Genomic DNA, 23,602 nt, shown 5'->3' with positions numbered 1-23,602 from the left:
TTGGGAGTCTGTCTGTAAGTGAGAACTGGCCTGTCTCCCAAGGTCTGTGAGAGTGAGGGATTGTCCTTCAGGATAGGTTGTAGATCTGTGATGATGCGCTGGAGAGGTTTTAGTTGGGGGTTGTATGTGACAGCTAGTGGTGTTGCTTTCTTTGAGCCTGTCCTGTAGTAGGTAGCCTTCTGGCTCTGTCAGTCTGTTTCTTCACTTCACCAGGTGGGTATTGTAGTTTTAAGAAAGCTTGATAGAGATCCTGTAGGGGTGTTATCTCTGTCTGAGGGATTGGAGCAAATGTATCTTAGAGCTTGGCTTTCTAGTAGCTATCACACTGGCATTTAGAGTTGGGGAAACTGGTGCCTTGATGGTATCTTTATGCTATACATCAAGGAGAAGGATTCTGTAAGCCCACAACCTAAACTCTTACCTAAGGTTCTCTTGGTGTTCCACCTGAATCAATCTATTTATCTACAAGTGGTTTTTTTTTTCCGAAGCCACGTAACTTTCTCCAGGAACCCTGGATGTTAGAAGGGTGCTGCCCTTCTACTTTGGATAGGATTGATCTATTTCGAAGGTTCCTATCTGTTCATCTCCTTTGTGGATAGATCCAAGGGATCCATAGTTTCTGCTCAGAGACTATTGAGATTAATGTCTGGATGTATGGTTATTTGCTGTGAGATTGCAGGCTTTCACCCTTTTCAAAGAGTGATAGCACATTCTACTCGGCCTGCTTCCCTGCAGGCTGTGGAAATACCTATCAAAAGATACCTCCTCTTTTGCATGAAGCTACCAGAGGGGGAAACAGACACATAGAACCAATAACCAGTTATAGCTTGTCGATTCTCTGTTCCAGCCAAGTTTTAGAACAGCTTAACCCCGACACATAACCTGGGAGGGAGAGTGTAGGAAATACCTATGGGAACTCTTCCATATTATGGTAATCCTTATCAGGGAATGTGTAGGTGGTTTCTGCTGCCTGCTTGAACAGAAGAAAGGAAGAATGATTCAGGGAACTTGCTCCTAAGTAATGATTGTGGTCTCTTTACCTCTATGAAATAATGCTTGGCCTACAGGTACAAAAGGTTGGATACCATTGTTTAAAAGCAATTTCCTAAATGGATGTTGGATTAGACCTAATCATTACTAGAACTGAGTGTTTCCAAAAGCAAAAGAGATTTTCCTGTTAGAAAGGTATTCTCCAAATCTAAGATAAGTAGTGAGTTAAGTATAAGATGTGTCAATTTCCAGGACTTCTCTTTATTTAGCAAACCAAATGACTTAAAATATTCAGGTGCATGGGAGTGTTCTCTTGGTGAATTAGTCACATTCCATAATTTTTAATAATTTTGTTAGAGATCCTGGTCAGTTGCCTCCTTCAAGTGGTTTCAGTACACAGAACAATAAAAGACTGAACTTGTATTAAACTGGGGTCTAATGGTTATTTTCATACAATACAAGATCTTCTCTGACCTTCATAGATTACCAGCAGCAAAACATATCAAATTAGCCGCCAGACTACTGGCAATGAGAACCTGTTTGCAAGGTATTTTTGCTGATATTTGTATGTGTGGTCATACAAAGAATTAAAAAAAAATCTGGAATGAATCAGAATACTATACAGTACATTTACATGTTGGAGTCCTTGTGATTTGGAAAGGGGGACACTATTGAGAAGTCCCTATAACTTCAGTTTACACTAATTGAATGTCTACAAAACTAGCCTAAAGTTTTTATCTGAAGGAATGCTTAACAAAAAGTACTTGAAAATTAAGCGACACACAGGAGTGCCAATAAGAGAATGCACTTCATTTCTTGAACCAGTTACATGACTTGGGTCAAGGTTATAAAGGTTAACATTCTTGTCATGTGATGGTCAGTATTCACTGACTTCAGGAGTTAGCTACGTCTCCCCTCTCCCTTTTTTTTAAGGAAATGCTAATAAAACATACCAACCAAGAATAGCTGCAAAATAATGCCAGTTAATGAATCGGAAACTTGAGTGGTCAAAGGTGGAGTGGGGGTAAATGATCTGAACTACTTGACAGATGAGGATTGTTCTGCCTGTTGCTGGCCATCCGTCAGTAACTGGTGTCTGAATCTCAATGACTTTCTGATTACGTAGCCACTTCCTTTCATGGCAGTCTCTTCAGCTATAGCGTGTTAATCTGCTCAGGTGGATCTGCCACATGAATTTTTTTTTTTTCTGTCATTGACTACGTGATACATTCTCAACTCACCAGTACTATTACTAGCATTCTGGGAGTTATCAAGAAATGGGAGGCCGTCTCTTCCTTGGTTTTGTTTAGACATTTTATGTTCATACTGTTTGGCTAAATCTTGGGGTACTATGATAACCTTGGTATGGACAGTATAGCTGTTACCTTGACTCTGTTTTAAATCTAATATTTTCTTCCACTTGAAGTGGTGGCATGCTTTTTGACGTTTATCATACTATTTCTGTTTTAGTCTCTTGGCATAGAGCTATTTTGTAACAACTTCAGAATGGAATTGCCTTTGGTTCCAGAAGGTCATATGTTGGCACTAAGACTTTGGACCTTCAGGTGTGTGTTCATGAATGCATTTTCTTTCTTTGTCAGCGTGACACTCTGCAATAAAAGCAGCATTTTGTAAAACCTGACATCTTGCCCCTTGTGGAAAGCACTTTACATTGTTATATTCCAACAGCTCAAAGTTTGGATCCTTTGAATTAACTTGATTTTAAAAGCCCAGGCAATTTGCTGACAATAATAATTTTTCTGCTAACCCACTCAGTGTACAGTCTTGACATGGTGTACTTGAACTGATGTATCAGATTTGCCAGATGATCCGCTTGTGAATTGTGGGCCCTTATGTATTAACTCATGTAAAATCTAATGATAAGTAAGCTGTAACTGGATGTCTTATCACCTTATTTGATATGTGTTGCACAGTGGTTGAATCTGAGTAAAAGTCCACTAACAAGATCATCTTTTCCATTTAATTCAAGTAGATCTATGCCGATCTTGGACCAAAGGCAAACGGGAATCTCTTAAAGTTGCTGTGGTTCTTATACAGCAAATGCAAAAAGAATGTATATCTTATATTTGGCTACTATATCATCAGTGATGGCATTCATGCTTACCAAGAATATAGGACATCTTGGACTCTATTGTTATACTTCTTAGTAACAAGATGGGTGCTGTGGATTGTTTAGCATTGGGATATGCTGTCACGCTGGGCCAGATTTAGCGGTGATTTATAAAGTGGAGTAAATTATGCCAGCTTACACTAATGTAGGCTTTTAGCTCTGTTCACACCCGTTCTACTGATTGTCTGTTGAGTTGTTCTAATTTACACACTGAAGAGCCAGAAGAAGGTGTATAATTTTAAAGTTGCCTTCACAATACTTTTAACGCTAAGAAACCGTTCAGCTATTTTGAGAAACCTATGGAACTTTGAAGGACTTGTCAAAGAACTGTCTAATACAGTGGTTTTCAAACTGTGGGTTGTGACCCAGTACTGGGTCATGGAATGTAAAACTCTGGTCAGCACTGCCAACTGGCCTCTTAAAAAGTCCCATCGGCGGTGCTGCCCGACTAAGGCGGGCTAGTCCCTACCTGTTCTGACACCACTATGCCCCAGAAGCGGCCAGCATCAGGTCTGGCTCCTAGGCAGAGGGGACCACCGGGCTCTGCACGCTGCTTCCACCCCCAACACCAAGTCCGCACTCCCATTGCCCAGTTCCTCAAACCCAGAGCCCTTTCCTGCAGCCCAAACCCCTCATCCCCAGTACCACCCCAGAGCCTGTACCCCCAGCGCAGAGCCCTGACTCCCTCAGACACTCCAATCTCCTTCCCCAGCCCTGAGCCCCCTTCTGCATCCCAAACTCCTCATCCCTGGCCCCACCCTGCAGCCCTCAGCCCCGCACTGCAATCTTCTGGCCCAGCCCTGAGCCCCTCCCACACCCTAAACCCATCATCACCAGCTCCGTTGGGTCACAGGCATCAACAGTTTTCTTCAACTGAGTCGCCAGAAAAAAAGTTTGAAAACTACTGGTCTAATGAACACTTAGGTTGAAATGTGTACATTGCAATAGGTTTAATGGGTTAGTTGAATGCCTCATGCATATTGCTTTCCGGGATATTTGCTATTCAATAATGTCTCTTACCATTGGATTGAAAACTAAACATGCTAATTTTATATAGCATACTTCTTCTCTGTAGTTAGTATTGTAATATTACTATCTAAAATATACAGACTGTGTATAGTGCGTGATTCTTTCCACTCTCTATCAGCAATACCCAAGGAAAGAATTAGTTACTAGAAACTTGCTAATAGAGAATCAGTTACTAGAAAACATGGATTCAGCTGATTTCAAATGGAAGTTTCTCATGTGTATTTAGGGTTGGAAGAGACCTCAGGAGGTCATCTAGTCCAACTCCCTGCTCAAAGCAGGACCAACCCCAACTAAATCATCCCAGTCAGGACTTTGTCAAGTTGGGTCTTAAAAACCTCTTCCGATGGAGATTCTACCATTTCCCTAGGTAATTCATTCCAAGGCTTCACCACCCTCCTAGTGATATAGTTTTTCCTAATATCCAGTCTAGACCTCCCCCACTGCAACTTGAGACCATTGTTCCTTGTTCTGTCATCTGCCATCACTCAGAAAAGCCAAGCTCTATCCTCTTTAGAACCCCCCTTCAGGTAGTTGAAGGCTGCTATCAAATCCCCCTCACTCTTCTTATTTAGTCTGCAGAAGAGCCCAGTTCCCTCAGCCTCTCCTCATAAGTCACATGCCCCAGCCCCTCAATAATTTTCATTGCCCTCGACTGGACTCTCCAATCTGTCCACATCCTTTCTGTAGTGGGGGGCTGAAAACTGGACACAGTACTCCAGATGTGGCCTCACCAGTGCCAAATAGAGGGGAATAATCACATCGCTCAATCTGCTGGCAGTGCTCCTACTAATGCAACCCAATATGCCGTTAGCCTTCTTGGCAACAAGGACACACTGTTGACTCATATCCAGCTTCTTGTCCACTGTAATCCCCAGGTCTTTTTCTGCAGAACTGCCACTTAGCCAGTCGGTCCTCAGCCTGTAGCAGTGCATGGGATTCTTTCGTCCTAAGTGTAGGACTCTGCTTGTCCTTGTTGAACCTCATCAGATTTCTTTTAGCCCAATCCTCCAATTTGTCTAGGTTACTCTGGACCCTATCCCTACCCTCCAGTTTATCTACGACTCCCCCGCAGTTTAGCATAATGCGCGAGCTTGCTGAGGGGTGCAATCCATCCCATCATCCAGATCATTAATGAAGTTGAACAAAACCGACCCCAGGACAGACCCCTGGGGCATTCTACTTGATACCAGCTACCAGCTAGACATCGAGCTGTTGATCACTACCGGTTGAGTCCGACAATTTAGCCAGCTTTCTATCCACTTTATACTCCAATCCATACTTTTAAAACTTTCTGGCAAAAGTTGTGGGAGACTGTATCAAAAGCTTTGCTGAAGTCTAGATATATCACGTCCACCACTTTCCCCATATGCACAGAGCCCGTTATCTCATCATAGGAGGCAATTAGGTTGGTCAGGCATGACTTGCCCTTGGTGAGTCCATGTTGACTGTTCCTGATCACCTTCCTCTCCTCCAAGTGCTTCAAAGTGGATTCCTTGAAGACTTGCTCCATAATTTTTCCTGGGACTGAAGTGAGGCTAATGGGTCTGTAGTTCCCAAAGATTCTCCTTCTTCCCTTTTATAAATATGGGCACTATATTTGCTTTTTTCCAGTTGTCCGGGACCTCCCCTGATCGCCATGAGTTTTCAAAGATAATGGCTAATGGCTCTTCAGTCACATCAGCCAACTCCCTCAGTACCCTTGAATGCATTAGGTCCGGTCATGGTCTTGTGCATGTCCAGCTGTTCTTTCACTTTTCATGTTTCTAGATCTAACTTATAGAAATGATTTATTTTATCACTACTTTGTTTTGAGGACCTAGGTTTATTTTAATGGCTACATATTGTATGTACATTCGTTGCAAATAGGTCTTAGCATACTTTGAGTGCTAGTGTTAAACTGTTTATATGACTGACTTTGACACTTACTACCTGTTTTCCCCTCCAGTGAACTTTGTAAATTTTAGAATAGGATTTTATGCTCTGAAGTGTAGTAGAGCAACTTATTTCTGTTTTATTTTAATGATGTTTCTAGGATCCTCATGACTATAGTAAATGGACTGTGTTTGGCTAGAAAGCCAAGTGAAAATTATTGTATGTGGTGGTAAGGGAACAACCAAAAGAAAATGTTGTATTTTGATATATATTTTTAAGAGCCAGTGGACTATATGTTAAATCTTGAGGTTAAGTGTTACGCTACTAGATTTATGTGCCCTGTGGTGAACTGGGAAACCAGGGATCATGATGTAATTTTTAGTTTCACTTTAGATTCCACATCCGGCCCGCAGGACCGTCCTGCTTGGCCCCTGAGCTCCTGGCCTGGGAGCCTAGTCCCTAGCTCCTCCCCCGCTGTCCCCCTTGCCCCGCAGCCATGCCGCCGTGCGGGCCGCGCTCTGGCCTGCTACTCCCGCTGGGCAGCATGGGGAGCACAGCTGGCTCTGGCCGGGTGTTGCAGCTGCGAGCTCCTGCTGCTGGTAAGGGGGTGGGGAGCGGGGGGGTTGGGTAAGGGAACAGAGGGTTCTAGGGGCAGTCAGGGAGGAGGGGGTGGTTGGATGGGGCAGAGGTTCTGGGGTGGCAGTCAGGGGATGGGGAACAGGGAAGGTTGGGAGTGGGAGTCCCGTGGGGCCTGTCAGGGGGCGGGGATGTGGATAGGGGTCGGGAGGGTGATCAAGGGACAGGGAGCAGGGATGGTTGGATAAGGGAGTGGGAGTCCAGGGGGCAGTTAGGGGCAGGGGGTCCTGGGAGGGGGGTGGTCAGGGGATGAGGAGCAGAGGGTGGTTGGATAGGGGATGGGAGTCCTGGGGGGGGGAGGTTTCAGGGGGCAGGGGGTGTGGATAGGGGTTGGGGCAGTCAGGGGACAAGGAGCAGAGGTGTTGGATAGGAGGCGGGGGTCCCAGGAGGGGACGGTCAGGGGACAAGGAGCAGGGGGGATTGGATGGGTTGAGAGTTCTGAGGGGGGCAGTCAGGGGGTGGGAAGTGGGATGGGCGGATAGGGGACGGGGGGCCAGGCTGTTTGGGGAGGCACAGCCTTCCCTACCCCCGGCCCTCCATACAGTTGCGCAACCTTTATGTGGCCCTCAAGCCAGAAAGTTTGCCCACCGCTGCTCTACGTAAATACAAACAAGTGGCTGAAACAAAATTCACATAGTAATTACATAAAATAGTCACCAATAGGTGGCTGGTTGCCAGGGCCTGCACAACCCATTAGGCGACCTAGTCGCCTAGGGCACTAACGTGGGGGGCAGTGACCGCAGTGGCTGGATGTTCGGCCGCCGCGGTCGTTGGTGGTGTTTTGGGGGCGGGACCTTCCACCACCTCTGTCTGGGGTGCCATTTTGGGGGTGGGACTTTCCGCAGCCTAGGGCGCCAAAAAGGCTGCCGGCGCTCCTACTGGTCCTTCCTTTTCCAGTTACCAGCTGTTCCTGTCCTCCACAATGGTCATAAGTATTTGTGTTAAATCTTGATAGCAATTATTTAGTACTCTGACAGATCCACAGATAATGTGGGTTCCTCACATGCTTTCACATACAACTATGTTTTAGTCACATTGTATATGCATAATGAATCCGCCCTACTGATCTTATCTGAGTTTATACTAGGATAAATTGTTTCTCCATAAGTTAGATAACTTTCTTGTGCACTGTACAGTATAACCACATTTGCATGAACTTCCTTGAGTTGCTTAAGCAATTTAAGAAAGGCAAATCCTGCTTATCTGTTGTTCTTCTGTCCCATGCATACTCATCAACAAATCCAAGGCAAGGTGGTCATTCTTGCTACTCCTATTATTTAGGAGATGTTTCTGTTTACAAAAATGACAGATAATGCCTGGATTTTATTTATGCTGGAAGTATTCTCTTAATTTTTTTTAAGTGGGTTAGTGTACTTGTACAGAGGAGAATTTGTGTATAATTTTTAACAAGTTGTAGTTGAGTCTGTTTCTGTAGCTTTATAGTACACCTATGCCCTGCATCTTCTTCTATCCTCCCCCACCCCCAGGCATATAAAGGTCAGAATGTCCCTGACCACCTTTCACTTACCTCTTACTGCCCATGGCAGCAAGATAGAACTCAGCAGTGTCTGCCTGTCATCCTGTAATGCCCTGTCATCAAACTAATTTTGTAATTATTAATAATTACTAGAACTAATGTAGACACACTTTTCTGTCCTGTTTGCAGCCTTGTCTTAATTTTATTTCTTTCCTGCTTCCGACTATTAGTTGGTGCCTAGGCACCTTTCTTCTTAATGGCCAAACCTAAGCCCTCCGGTTTCGAGCTATGTCTGGTGTATGACAGACATATTCCACTAACTGGTGGATGCAGACTGTGCTGCTTCTGTGGGGGCAAGAGTCACTTTCCAGACTATTGGTCTGTATGCTCATCCATCTTCACCAGAGCTCACTTTTCCAAATATACTTTTCTAAAGATCTGTCTGCTGGAGCAGTCAATGAAGAGATGAAGCATCTGATGAAGTAGATATTCACCTACGAAAGTTCATGCTCCAAAACCTCTGTTAGTGTATAAGGTGCCACAGGATTCTTTGCTGCTTTCAATGAAGAGAGTGTCTGATTTGGAAAGACATTCCTCTAATTCAGAAAACTGTCCCTCCTAGAGATTCACTTTTTCAGTGCCCTTGTAAATAGGGACTCTATCCTTGAAGGCTCCTATTGCTGGTAATGAGAGAGAGTCTCCAACTACTTTGGAAAACTGAGGGCAGCTAACTAGACCAAGTTTGGCACTGGCTGGGAGCTCATTATGGTACCACCTGCATCATATTAAAGCTGGGCAGATCTGAACTGTGCTTTAAGGGTAACTCATGGCACCAATCCTCTTCGCTGCAATGGGAGAGATCAGAGGTATAAAGAGAGGGTCATGGGCCCTCCTGCCTCTTCTAAGTCACAAGTTCAGAGGCCTAATTGCACTGGACAGGCTAGTGGAGCTGATTCTCTTCCTCACCTGGTGGAGTGGAACTAAGTATACTCCAGCACTGAAGCCTTGTACCAGCAAAGACTCCTCACTGGCACGTACTGAGTCTAGTAACGAGGGTGTACCTGAATCCTTTATGGTACCAGCAGATCTGTTACTGACTTCTGAGGTTGAGGGCCCAGCACCAGCCTCAGTACTGATGCGATTGGTATACATCTCTCTGGCACCAGAAGAATTAAACCTTCAGTACTGGTAATCTACTATCCTACCACCTAGGGTATGTCTTACCCTATGAAATTAGGTTGATATTATAGAAGTCGATGTTTAGAAATTGATTTTATACAGTCAATTGGGTATGTCCACACTGAGCACCTTAAGTCAGTGGCATGTGTCTTCACTGCCATGGCTAGCATCGACTTATGGAGTGGTGCACTGTGGGTAGCTATCCCACAGTTCCCGCAGTCTCCGTTGCCCATTGGAATTCTGGGTTAAGCTCCCAATGCCTGATGGGGCAAAAACATTGTCGCGGGTGGTTTTGGGTACATGTTGTTAGTCGCCCCTCCCTCCATGAAACCAGCGGCAGACAATCATTTCGCGCCTTTTTCTGGTGCAGCTGCCATAGCATGGCAAGCATGGAGCCTGCTCGGTGTCACTGCTGCTGTTTTGAGCACTGTAAACACCTTGCGCATTATCCTTGAGTATATGCAGAACTGGGCTAAGAGACGCCAGCACGAGAAGGATTTTAATGAGGACATGGACACAGATGTTCCTGAAAGCATGGGCTGTGGCAGTTGGGACACCATGGCTGTATTGGGGCTGGTTAATGCAGTGGAACACCGATTCTGGGCCAGGCAAACAAGCACCTGAGCTGCTGAGCTCGCCATGCTGACCAAACAAGAAATGAAATTCAAAAGTTCCTGGGGCTTTTCCTGGCTAGAGCATTGGAGTTCCAAGTGCTGTCCAGAACAGTCAGAATGGAGCACTCTGAGATGGCTCCCGGAGGCCAATACTGTCGATTTTGTGTCCACACTACCCCAAATTCAACCCAGCAAGGTCGATTTTAGCACTATCCCCTTGCTGGGAAGGAGTACAGCGATTTTAAGAGCGCTTTAGGCTGACGTAACGGGGTTGGTTGTGTGGATGCAGTCTTTTTTAATTCGACCTAACCCTGTAGTGTAGACCAGGCCTTAGAGGTTGGCATTATTTCTAGAATGTATTTACCACCACTCCTCTTCTTTTTCTGTCTGTTCACACTCTTTCAGAGTCAAGCAGAGACCCTTCTCTTGAGATCCATTTGCTTCCTCCTTGCAGGAATTGCTCTAGTTCAGCAACCCCCTGATCACACTCAAAATCACTGCCATCACATTTTGAGAGCCCTCCACCCAGATTTCCTGATATGCCTCGAAAAACAACATCTTGGGCCTTTTAAGTCTTATCCCTCTAACTTACCACTTTGGCATTACTGGGCATTCTGGGAGCGGGGCTGTCTAGATCTAGGAGTTGCACTCTCATTCTTCCTACAGACCTAGGTTGCCTTCACCAGTTAGGTTCCTGACTAGACCATTCAGTGAAGTAGACCTCCATAGGGAATGATAGAGAGAACAATGTGAGGAGGAGGCAGAGGCTCAGGACGTAGAGGCAGAAGATATTGTTGGATTTTTTTTAAACATCCAGAAGAGACTTCCCTCAACCCTTTCTAGCTGACTGCTCCGAAAGATCTGCATTCCTTTGGTAGGGATGTAAAATGTTAGCTGATAAGTATTAATCTTACCAGTTAACCTGCCTTAACCGTTAAACCACCGGGCTGGCCAGACCAGCTGCCCTGCGCTGGCCAGTCCTAGCAGCTGGAGCGGCGCTTTAATTGGTTAACCATTTAAACAAAATATTTTAATTGTTTAAACGGTTAACGTTTTTTAAACTGTATTTACATCCCTATCCTCTGGTGACATCAACTACAATGCTATTATCTGACAACTTCAGGTCCTTTCAGGAATACTAGGAAGGACAGCAGACACAGGGCACGCAATTATCTATGGAACAGGAAAAAGCACATACACTTTTTATATTCACCATTCTAATCTCCCTGGCAGATTGGCAGTGTCAATAAATGAAGGATTTCTGGAACCCACAAAACACCTTTGGCAGACTCCGGCCTTTACTTTCTGCACTGAAACAAGCAGAGAAAACATATCATGTCTCCTTTCCATCACCATGCCAATCTAAGGACACCTGCTTGCATCTGACTCTAGATCTAGCAGTATCTGCAGCACAGGAGAAATCTGAGAAGACAGGACTACCTAAAACAACTCAGGGGCAAAAGATCCCAAGAGACTTTGACCTCTTAGCAGAAGGGCCTTCCTCTCAGTGTCTCCCAACTGTGAATAAGCAGCTATCAAGCCCTAGTCTTTAAATATGACTACAGGACCTGAGACAGAGTATCATCATTCACTGACAAGGTCCCACGGGAAGTGAGGGCTGTCTTGAGATCCATCATTTCAGAGGGAGTTTGAAAGTTAGCCAGAACTTTCCACCAAGTAGTCCCGGATGACCCTGATACAACAGCCTGTTCAGTAGTCCTAGCCTTTGCCAAGAAAAGGGCAGTCCTGGGGATTCCTAAAGAGGTCCAAACAGATATTGAAGATCTTTCCTTCAAAGAGCCAGACCTGTTTAGTTGCTTTACAAATGAATTGTTACATCCTCTAAGGGACTCTAGGGCTACACTGAGATTCTTGGATATCTGTACACCTGCAGCTAGGAGGAAACTCGAGGGCCGGTTCAGACAGAGAACTTCCTCCTGTCAGCAACAGAGGTCAGTTGACTACACTTATATAGGAAGTCTTGCTTTTCCCATAGGAGCGCTGTCTTCTTCCTCTACTCCCTTCACTGCATTGTCTTCCATATGGCAGGTTGAAGTTGAGGAGCTTTCTGTCTGCTCCATTTTGCTGCCTTTTGCATTTCTCTTAAGCCTGAGCTGGAATTACTTCAGTTCAATGGGTATAGGAGACTATTACAGAAGGCCACTCGATGCAGTTCTAATCCTTGCCCCATATACAATCCCTGATCCCTCTTCAGAAATGCATCTTCCAAGAGACAGCTGAAGGAAGAAGTGGGTCCCTTACTACAACCTAGAAGTAACAGAAGTACCACCCAGATGCTCAGAAGGTTGAGAAGGAATGGTTTCTGTTCCCACTACTACTACTTCCCAGAAGAAAAAGGGCACTGCAACCTATCAGGAACCTGAAGTGACTACACAAATTCACATGCTGATGTAAATTAAGAATGGTGACACCAGCCTTCATCATATCCTCTCTAGAAGCTCAGATTGGTTTGCGCCTCTCAACTTCAGGACACATATTGTCACATAGTGATTCATCCAGGCTACAGAAAATTTACTCCACTGTTTGCAGTTTACTCACTCCATCAGTCTGAGAGTGAATGATAAATAATAATCTCATTCCAACAAAATCCATAGAATTTATTGGGGATCTTCTAGATTCTAAGTCAACAAAGGCAAAATCCCACTAGACCAGTGTTTTCCAAACTTGGGACGCCGCTTGTGCAGGGAAAACCCCTGGCAGGCTGGACCGGTTTGTTTACCTTCCGCATCCGCAGGTCCATCCAATCGCAGCTCCCACTGGCTGCGTTTCGCTGCTCCAGGCCAGTGGGAGCTGCTGGAAGCGGTGTGGGCCGAGGGATGTACTTCCAGCAGCTCCCATTGCCCTGGAGCGGGGCCTGGCCTGCCAGGGGCTTTCCCTAAACAAGCAGCCTCCCAAGTTTGGAAAACACTGCTCTAGACAAATTTCAGACAATCACACCCCTCATCTCTAGCTTCAGGTATAATCTTGAAACAGCAGCAAGAAACTCTCAAATTATTATATCACATGGCATCATGCACTTATGAGATGCCTCTGGATGGCTGAAGTAGGTTTGCCAGCTACCAAACTTAACTTATAAGATTTGGAACCATACAAGTTCCCTTGAACTGGTAGACAAACCCCCAGATAGTTGCAAAGGAGTACCATTCTGCACCACAACCTCCCATGGTGATGCTGATTACGGATGCTGCCATGGCTGGTTGGGAGGGGCCTATCAAAAATACCTACAAATTCAAAGCAGGATGGTCCTGGAGAGAGTCCTTGCTCCATTCCAATGTGCTTGAACTCTGGGTTATTCAGCCAGCTTCCAGAGTTTTCCACCATTCTTGAAAAGAACAGCAGAGATCCTAACAGATAACACTTCTCCACTGTAGTATAGCGATAGCTGTGTGTGTGTGAATGTTGCCATGTTCACAGGATAACTCCCATAATTCTTCGCCTACTAGAAGCAAACAGCTATCTGGCAGATTACTTCAGCAGAAAGTATTCAGCCAGCCATGAGTGGTGACTAATAGATTCCATTCTCAAACCTTTATTCCACAGATGGGGCTCCCTGTGATAGATCTATTTTTGCCATCAGCAAGAACAAAAAATTTATCAGAGAATATACCATGCCAGAGTCCCTCCACAATGCCTCTCATCCCTTTTTCTGTTTTAATTCCAGTCATCCTAATACACAAGCTCATAAAACCGCTCTTTTTCCAATCTGCAAGATTTTCTGTTGAGGCCAAATCTCCATCCTTGTCCCCGTCCCTGTACCTGTTTGGAAGTTGGCTGAATGAGCCCACAGAGAGGCTGTCTTGGACTTGTAGAACAATCCCTGACACTGAGAATGAAACCCTTTACCAGATCAGTCTGATGAAAGTGGAAAAGATCTTTAATCTGGCTTCACAACAAGGTCTGGACCCATTGCAAGGTTATGTTCCCAAGATTCTGGGTTGCGTCCTCCAGCACAGGCTACAGGGCCTCACTATCAGCTCCATTAGGATCCATTTAGCTGCCGTTTCAGCATGTCGCCTTCATATTCAAAATTGTGTTCTTTCATCCCACTGTTTAAAATTTTCTAAAAGAAATGGTTCACACCTATCATTCTATTCAATAGCCTTTCCTATCTGTGGAGCTTAAAATAGTTCTTATGGAACATCCCCACCACATTTAACTCATGTCCAAGTGCTTTCTTTCCATTAGGGAGAGCTGTGGAATGTTAAATCGGTTCTTCCCAGAGATTATCTGAGTGGATCAATCTGTTACTAACTAGCAGATATACATCTTCCTTCAACAGTCAACTACAGCTCTGGAATCCTCTTCAACATATCTAAGAAATATTCCTGTATCAGACATCTGCAGGGTAGCTACTTACAGCTCAGTAACATTCCTTTACTAAATGTTATGCCCTGGATTTGGAGACTAGATCACATTCCAATTTAGTAGACTAATTCTGCAAGCCTTATTTAGCTAGCTGTAGATAAGACTCCTCAGACCCTCCTCCTATTAATCTGGGAACTAATAGCTAGTTATAAGGCAGGGATCTACATGGACAAAGGCTGTCTTACTTCACAGTAACTGGTTCTTTAAAATACTTTGTTGGTGTGGCATCCACAACCTGCACTCCATCCTGTTCCTTCCGAATCCATCTTTACTGGGATTCTGAATTAGCAAGGGAAATGAAATGGTCAGGGCTGCTTTGCTCTATATGCCCAAGGTGAATGGGGCATGAGGGTATGCAGGGTGCAGGCACAGCCCCAGTGAATACATGCAGAATAAGTGGGATCCACGCAAACAAAATATTTTGAACCACACTTGTTGTAATTTAAGTAACTATTTTGTATGTCGCTCTCCACTCCTACACTTTATAGGAACCTATTTTGATCAGTGATTCTTCATACTTTCGTCTTCTCCTCTGCCCATCTACCTATGCCAAGAAAGGAAGTTGCAACTTTTATTTCATTTTTTAAATCCCTCTAAATAAAAATTTAAAAAAAGCAAATCAGAGAGACTTTCATTCCAGTAAAATATGTTCCAAAATGTCTAGTATCTATAAACGCTGCAGTGTTTCTTTAAGCCTATGAAAGGGTTGCTCTGTTTTTTTTAAAATACTTTTAAATAGGATAACTATTGAAATTCTAAGGTAAATGTATAGGAATTCTTCTTTGTTACTAACTGTAAGAATTAATTGTTACGGCTTAGATCCACTTAGTCTACTAAAACTCACAATTAAATCGTGAAAAATGCCAATATGGCTCTAAGGCAAGGCATGTGTGCATGACAAATCCAGAGGTATTTAAGTCTTTCTGTTTAAAAAATAGCCATAGTAAAGATGTCACTAGATTTAAAACAAATCTGTTACTTGTAAAGCATAACTTCAGTGGACTTGTACAAGTTGCTTTGGGGCAGCATGACAGATAAATATTTAGTAAATAGCTTCTCAAGGTGAGTGTCTAACATATTCTGGACATGAGCCTAGTGTTTTTAGTCATGCAAGCAGCTAACCTCTGGTTATGCTTCTCTTTTTTTTTTTTTTTTTTTTTTCTCTCTCCCTGTAGGGGGATACCCGAAGTCTTCTAGTCTCGGAAAATGTAAGCATTGGCCAAAAATTGGACTTCTCAGACACAATGGTACAACAGAAGTTGGATGAAATAAAGGACCAAATCAAACGTGAAATAAGGAAGGAACTTAAAATCAAGGAAGGAGCAGAGAACCTGAGAAAGGTCACAACAGATAAAAAAAACTTGGCTTACGTGGACAACATTTTGAAAAAATCAAATAAGAAATTGGAAGAATTGCATCATAAATTGCAGGAATTAAATGCGCACATTGTTGTAACAGATCCAGAAGATGTTACAGGTACAATACAATACTAAAAGCTATTAATTTTTTTCTCATAGCTTAGACATTTTGTACCTTTATTTACATTGATTTATTTTAAATGAAATCCTCTAATTATAAAGGATTGCTATTGTAACCTGGTTTTCAATAGCTTTTAAAGAATTACCAACATACATTTATATTTGCCTCAAATAATAATTGGAATAGTTTTAGATATTTTAAGGAAGTTTTAAACTAGTCTTTCAGATGACTGGTGGTCCACAGAGCAATTGCTGGTGGTCAGGAGACCACTGGCTAGTCATGTGGTGCTTGCAATTACTTCCAGTTACTAAAATGCTTAAGACGACTGCCAAAATTAGAAAAATAATTTCCTAATATTTCTTTTCCATGTAGTTTCCACAAGGAATGTTGTGATTGCAAATGGGTGGGCAAGTGGTACGAGAGGTGTTTATGATTTATATTATGAAAAGGTTTGTGAAACCCTTGCCTTAATAGTTTGAAACTAAAATACTAGCTCTTACATTTGTCCAAAAAAAAAGTGTGTGTCATACTATTCATTGGCTAATTTGCAGTAAAAATGTCTGTTTATCATAACAATTTGAATAAATCTTAGGGATTTTACATATGTAGAAGCTGTCATTAGCTGATGATATTTTAAACTATGTTATACTCTAACTTGTATTTTCCGTGGAAGTGCAGGGAGTTGGTATTAATTTTGAAAAATATCAAACTTGGCATTTCAAAATGGAATGTTTTGAAAGTAAACAGTCAAACAAATGCCTTTTTCAGTATTGTGAAATGACTTGGATAAGGACAGTATGGTGATTTGACATTAAAATATTGCCAATATGAGTCTGTATAAATATACACATGCCATTGAGGTGTCTGTTAAGTGACTGTCAACTCTTGAGAAGTTTGGGCAACAGAATAAAAGGAACATATTAATCTTGTTTTAAAGTAAAGGATGCAGTGAGAGTCTTGAAACATCCTGGCAAGTGATTTCAGTAACTCATGATATCTGAGACTGTGGCATGCTGCCAAAGTGCTGAGTACCCTTGTTAGGCTTGCGTACGTTTTATGTATGTCTTCAAGATCTACCATATATTTAAAACCTTGTATGTAATTTCTCTCATGAGTTAAGACATGCTATAATCGAGTAACAGAGCATTGCAGAGGACTAAAGCGGTTAATGAAGAGGTGAAGAAATAGGAGCTATTTAGATTGCAGGTGGATTCTTGTTTAAAAATCTGTACAGACATAAATTTGGAGGCTTTTTAAAATAGAATGACTTCAGAAGTAGGAGAGTGGAGATACTTGTCAGATCCCACTTTCTCTCTCAAATGAAACACTCTAAAAGGGGTCACGTTCTTAAGATTTCCAGTGCTATTTGTCTACAGGAAGAATCATTATATGTATTACAGTAACATCCAAGATTGGGGTCTCATTTTGCTGGATGCTGTACACAAATCAGTCCCTGCAGGTTTTACTCTGCAATTGGTATTTGAAAGGCGCACTATTGATTTTAAATTTAAATATTTTTTAAAATCATGGTTTTGATGGAGCACTTTTAAATAGTATGTGTTTAATTCAAATAGTCTTTAATTTTTTTAGTTTTTCTGCTTCCCTGTTGCTGTTCAATATGGGATGGGGAAGATGTTTGTCATGTTCAAGAGCAACAGCACTAAACAAACTGGGGCCAATCCCTCTTGTCTCCATTCCTCTTTGTTTCTCTCTTTGCACTCACCTGCCTGCTTGCTTTTTGGTTTTAGTGTCAGCTTCTCTAGGACCAAGTAGCTTTCAGTTAGTAGTAAACATCTTCCACAGGGCCTGGAAAAGAATGTACATAGAGCTCTGCTACAAGAGAAGTTCAACAGTGACGTTTACTAGTGAGTGATTCAGGAAGTGCAACTGACCATCAGCAGAACAGTGTAGCTCATGAGCTGGCTCAGAAGAACCAGGGGAAGGAGTCTGACTTTTCCTTTGATCCCTTTCTGAGAAGGCCAGAGTTATCCAGCAGAGGCTTCCCCATACCTCTTGCTAACAAGTGGCAGCTCCAAAACTCTTTGGGCCCTCTTTGTCTTCCATAGTGGAGCTTTAAAGTGAAAGACACGGGAGATGACTCTTTTTTTTTTTTTTCTTTTTTTCAGCATGAGTCAAGGAAGACTGTATCCTCAGGTTGTTGCAAGAACCTTCAGAACAGCAAACTACCAACCACAAGATTAATAGGCGTCTGCTTCCACTTGCTTTTACTTGGTGTTAATCTCACTATTTACTCAGTGCTATTTCTGAATTTCCTTTCTTATCTAATTGCTGTTTTTAAGTCCATACAGAGCTTTTACAATCTTGCTCCTAGTGATTATTTCAATATTGTCCTATCAGAGTATGTCATCATTTTTATATGTTGACAACTACACATTTACAGTACATTCCTTGCATCTAGGGATATATGTGCATATTTAAGTCTCGGGGGGTGGGGGAGTGTTTCTTATTAATTCAATGTATATATCTTCTTGTTCTTAGCTCTAGTTCATATCAGTTATTCCTATGGAAGCCTTAAATTCTTTAACAACATATTTCACAACCTTTCTGAAGACTAGAAACCTTAGGAATCTTTTGTTAGTGTTTAAGTTGATAATTGAGGAAACACTTTAGTTCTAATATTGAGATGTTTATTTTTCTTGTACACCATTTGTCCGTGTAATTTAAATTTATTTTCTCTCTGAGCTCTATGTTAATTCACAGGAAAAACCTCCTGCTATCAGTAAATTTCCTGTCTTTCTCAAAACTGAGAATCTGATGTGCTGATACAACCTCTTTTGATAATAGATGTACATGGACTAGGTGGTATGCTGGATTAATGTTAAACTCCTGGCTTCGGTCATAAATTTATGTGTTAGTGAGCATCTATCCATCGCAAAATCAAACTGGTAATCTTTGTTTGAAAGGCTCAGATGTATGAATTTTAATATCTAAGGGGAGGTGGCTAGATCGTGAAGATCACCATCTTTTTATATTCAGAGGGCTGACTCACTCTCAATCCTGGATCAAAGGTGTTCTCTTTGGAGTTTTCAGGGAATGCTGATTTGTCCACTTTCTCATCTGGCCTCTCTAAAAGTGCTCATTACGAACTCCAACATTCACCATCTTTGAGGGTGCTGGTAATGCCTATCTTTCCATCAGATGGCAGTACTCTATTCTTAGTACACTTCAGACTGCAGGGTTATATGGAGACTTTTATATTTAGCACAGAAGCTTGGGAGCCACTGTGAGTTTTGCAATAACCATTTGCTAGATTGTGGGGACATCCTACCTAGCACGCGGTTGGTAGGGAACTCCCAGTAGTTGCTTAGTTATAGATTAAACTACAGATTACAACTTTTTCCTGCCCAATGTTCATGCATTTGGGGGACAGTTGTCCCTTGCCATTCAGAATATGGAGAGAAGATACCCTGAGACTTGGTGACATGGTCTCAGACTGGTATTTTGAGAGAAGAAGACTAACAGCTGCGAAAATAGCTTTTGCTCCGGTCGCCATGGCCTCTTTGTGGATCTTCAGTCATGTTTGTGGAAAGCAGTAAAGTCAAACTCTCCTTTACTTGATGGATTCAGGGTTCTAGACAAATAAATGTCATAGTCCTACTTAAGAATAAAAGAACTAGGTTTTTGCAGGTCAGAATTATGGTATGTTGATTAAGTGATGTACGGATGAGGCACCTAAATGCAGTGAGATTCATTAGATAGCTCTGGGACTGGAACTCTGGAGACCCTGGGTTCTTTCTCTGTCTCTGTCACTGATTTGTTATGGTAACTTGGGAAAGTCATTTACCTCTCCTTGCATATTTTCTTATCCATCAAATGGCTGTAAAGATAATCCTTGTAAAGCACGTCAGGATTTACAGAAGGAAGATGCTATGCAAATGTTAGTATGGACTCTTATTATGGCACAGCATCTAACTGTAGTCAGTACTAGTTTTTATTAGGGCTGTCAAGTGATTAAAAACATTAATCGTGATTAATTGCAATTAATTATACTGTTAAACAATAATGGAATACCATTTAAATATTTTTGGATGTTTTCTACATTTTCAAATATATTGATTTCAATTACAACACAGAATACAAAGTGTATAGTGCTCATTTTATATTTTTTTATTACAACCTAATACAAGTACTGTAGTGCAATCTCTTTATTATGAAAGTTGAACTTACAAATGTAGAATTATGTACAAAAAATAACTGCATTAAAAAATAAAACAATGTAAAACTTTAGAACCTACAAGTCCACTCACTCCTACTTCAGCAAATTGCTCAGACAAATAAGTTTGGTTACAATTTTCAGGAGATAATGCTGCCCACGTCTTGTTTACAGTGTCACCTGAAAGTGAGAACAGGCTTTCGCATAGCACTGTTGTAGCCAGAATCACAAGATATTTACATGCCAGATGTGCTAAAGATTCATAAGTCCCTTCATGCTTTAACCACCATTCTAGAAAACATCCATGCTGATGACAGATTCTGCTCGATAACGATCCAAAGCAGAGCGGACCGATGCGTGTTCATTTTCATCATCTGAGTCAGATGCCACCAGCAGAAGGTTGATTTTCTTCTTTGGTGGTTTGGATTCTGTAGTTTCCGTATCAGAGTTCCTTTTTTAAGATTTCTGAAAACATTCTCCACATCTCGTCTGTCTCAGATTTTGAAAGGCACTTCAGATTCTTAAACCTTAGGTTGAGTGCTGTATCTGTCCTTCGAAATCTCACATTGGTACCTTTTTGTTTCGTTTTGTCAAGTCTGCTGTGAAAGTGTTCTTAAAACGAACAGGTGCTGGGTAATCATCCAAGAAAAACATACAAAATATTTAATAAATTTCAATTGGTATTCTGTTGTTTAACAGTGCTATTAATCGTGATTAATTTTTTTAATCACAGTTAATTTTTTTGAGTTAATTGCGTGAGTTAACGGTGATTAATTGACAGCTCTACTTTTTGTCAACATCAGATGCATAGTTTATTTTTTTATGCACATAAATACTTGCCATAACTGTTACAAATTAAATTGCTAATCTAATTTACAGAGATGTATATTAATTATAAAAGTTGTTTTGATAGTGCTTTGGCTACAGCGCTACATGTCTTAATGCCATAAGAAATGATTTTCAGCAGCCGCTTCAAGAGGAGGATTAGATGAGGAATTGGCAATAACCTGAGTCATTAAGCACAGATTGCTCAAAAAGCTGTAGTATTGAATTTACCATTAGGTTCAGCGTATTTTCTCTGATGATTCAAAGGTAATAGCTTTTTGCCACAGCATAAATTAGGTTTTTTCTCTGTTACGGTGTTGCTGGTGAATCTAGCTTTGTTTTAGAAGTAAGGCTTTGTATCTAGATCTCTCGTTATCTTCCAGAATGTTACATTATTCAAAATGAGAGGCAGAGGTTTATGAAACTTAAGTCAATGTGGTGGTGATTAACCCAGAAAAAAGGTATTGGACTGTGTTGAATGTGTGTAAGTTATGCTTATAGACTCATAGATTCTAGGGTCAGAAGGGACCAATGTGATCATCTAGTCTGACCCCCTGTACAAAGCAGGCCACAGAACCCTACCCATCCACTTCTATAACAAACCCCTAACCTATGTCCGAGTTATTGAAGTCTTCAAATTGTGGTTTGAAGACCTCAAGCTGCAGAGAATCCACTAGCAAGTGACCCATGCCCCACGCTGCAGAGGAAGGCGAAAAACCTCCAGGGCCTCTGCCAATCTGCCCCGGAGGAAAATTCCTTCCTGACCCCAAATGTGGCGATCAGCTAAACCCTAAGCATGTGGGCAAGACTCGCCAACCAGCTTCATTGTCGTTCTCCCAGTTTTATGCTATACTTTGGACGTCTCCATTAGGTTAGTGTTAGAGTTTTGCGTAAATGTAGCTTCCTCATAGTTTTCAAAAGCCACCAAAACAAGATTATTGTAGCTTTTTATTAATAAGCATTATACATTTTGAAACTGCTGATAATCATGTGGAACAATTTTTCTTATCCATTCCATTGCCTTTGAACTTACTGTGTGCTCAAGGAAAGAATACTGATTTGATCTCCTAGCATGAGCTGTTGGTAGTAAAAACACAGCAATGTGCATCTCAGAAGCTTCTGTTGGTCATGACACTGAAGGAGCTAAAATACAATTAAATAATTTAAATTAAGATTAAAGTTAACTAGTTACCAAGGGTGCTTGCTTCTAATTGAATAGCTTAGCAGCATGCAGTGGTACCATCTGGGACACTAAATTCAGGAAGCAACCTAGGTTCCCAGATCTCATGCTGAGCTTGTTGAAAAAATAATGCACTTAGCATCCGAGGCAAGAATCCCCACAGAAATGCATGACAGTTTCAGAAGGAGATGAGCTCAATTATTCCACTAATGACTGCAATTTGGGTGGCAGTGTTCATCAAAGTGAGGATTTAGAAGCAAAAACCATGTTTGCTAATAAGTACTGTACAAATCAAGCTGAAGAGACTTTACCAAAAAAAAAAAAAAAAAAAAAAAAAAGTCCAAAGAATAAAAGATGAAGGTCATGGTCATATATTATGAACAGAAACATTTCAAACTGAAAATTACCATGATTCAAATTTAACCCTGTCTTTTTTTTAAAATGTGAGAAATGGGTCATCAGTGAGTTAATATATTTTCTTTAACTTGTTTTGTGAATTTGGTGAATTAGTGTCTCTCACAAAAGCAAAAGACTGAAACTGTTAAATATTATGTAGTGCAAACAACTGATGTACGTGTTACCACTCAACTCTGCCAGTACCCAGTAGTTTTAACCAAAAACCGCTTGTGTTTTCTAGTCTGAGCAAAAGTTATCATGCTAGTTATGGGAACCAGATAGACATCCACTAAAATCTGTATTGAAAGCCAAACTACTTCATTCATTAAATAAATTGTAACTTCATCTAGGCATCAGTAGGTGAAAGGCTGTTAATCCGTGGTACAGTAAAACTCTCCACATCTGCTGTAAGATTACCGGCTTCATTAGTATAAGAATTAAAGGATGCAATATACAAATAAAATCCTGCATTTTCATTATTGTGCAAGCAAATGTGGCTAAATAATTGGAGAACCCTTTCATTCACACATACCTCTTCCACCTGCAAAATACTTTCTTTTGTACCAGTTTAGCAAAGTACTTAAGATCATGTTTAATTTTAAGCTTAAACGACCTGGATGAATTTATTACTCTTGTTTTGTGTTATGGTAGTGCCTAACTGGCCCCAGTTGAGACTGGAGCAACATTGTGCTAGGTACTGTGCAAATATAGAATGAGAGATAGCTCCTGCCCCAAAGTACTTACAACCTAAACAGACAATACAGAGAGAGGACACATTAAAGGCATTGCTGGTAGTGCTGCCTATAGTTAAGGTTGCCCAACACTTTCAACTATAAGATCCTGTTTTCAGTTGCTTAAAACTTTAACCATTCACCTGAAATTTTCTATGCTAGATGCCTGCTTCAGGGTGTTTCCTGCTTTTTTTTAATTGGAGGTGGGAGAGGGGAAGAATTTCAGCAAAAAATGGTTCTATTGTTTTCTATTGTATTTTCAAAAATACATTGTTTTGCTCTTGTTAAATTCCAATAGCCATTTCCTTAAGAAGATCTAATGCAGTGGTCGCCAACCTTTTTCGTCTGGCGGGTGCCAGACGACAAGCCACAGAGGACGAGCATCTACCAAAATGCCACCAACAAGTGGCAATGTCAATAAGTGTCGCTGCCGACAAGCAGCGTCATCCAGAGGCGTTGCTGCTGAAAATTGGTGGCATTTCGGCAGCGACGCCTCGGGATGA

At 41.7% G+C, this 23,602-nt stretch overlaps 1 protein-coding gene across 6 annotated transcripts in view; it reads left to right on the top strand.

Annotated features, from left to right (window-relative positions):
• PKN2 (protein kinase N2) overlaps nt 1-23,602 on the top strand; it is a 121,325-nt gene that overhangs the window by 48,629 nt on the left and 49,094 nt on the right. For 4 of the 6 annotated variants that reach the window (XM_050962116.1, XM_050962117.1, XM_050962114.1 and 1 more), the window contains exon 2: nt 15,490-15,790. The exons of 1 other annotated variant lie outside the window; for it this stretch is intronic. In XM_050962116.1, coding sequence (XP_050818073.1) covers nt 15,490-15,790 — 301 coding nt within the window. Of the gene's footprint in view, nt 1-15,489; nt 15,791-17,919; nt 18,028-23,602 lie in introns of those variants that run through there. One more of the 6 variants, XM_050962118.1, reaches the window with a different exon arrangement.

The sequence above is a fragment of the Gopherus flavomarginatus genome, chromosome 7 (assembly GCF_025201925.1).
Source record: "Gopherus flavomarginatus isolate rGopFla2 chromosome 7, rGopFla2.mat.asm, whole genome shotgun sequence".
In the NCBI taxonomy this organism is placed as follows: domain Eukaryota; kingdom Metazoa; phylum Chordata; order Testudines; family Testudinidae; genus Gopherus; species Gopherus flavomarginatus.
The sequence above is the reverse complement of the archived record's forward strand: the minus strand, read 5'-3'. Positions and strand labels throughout refer to the sequence as shown.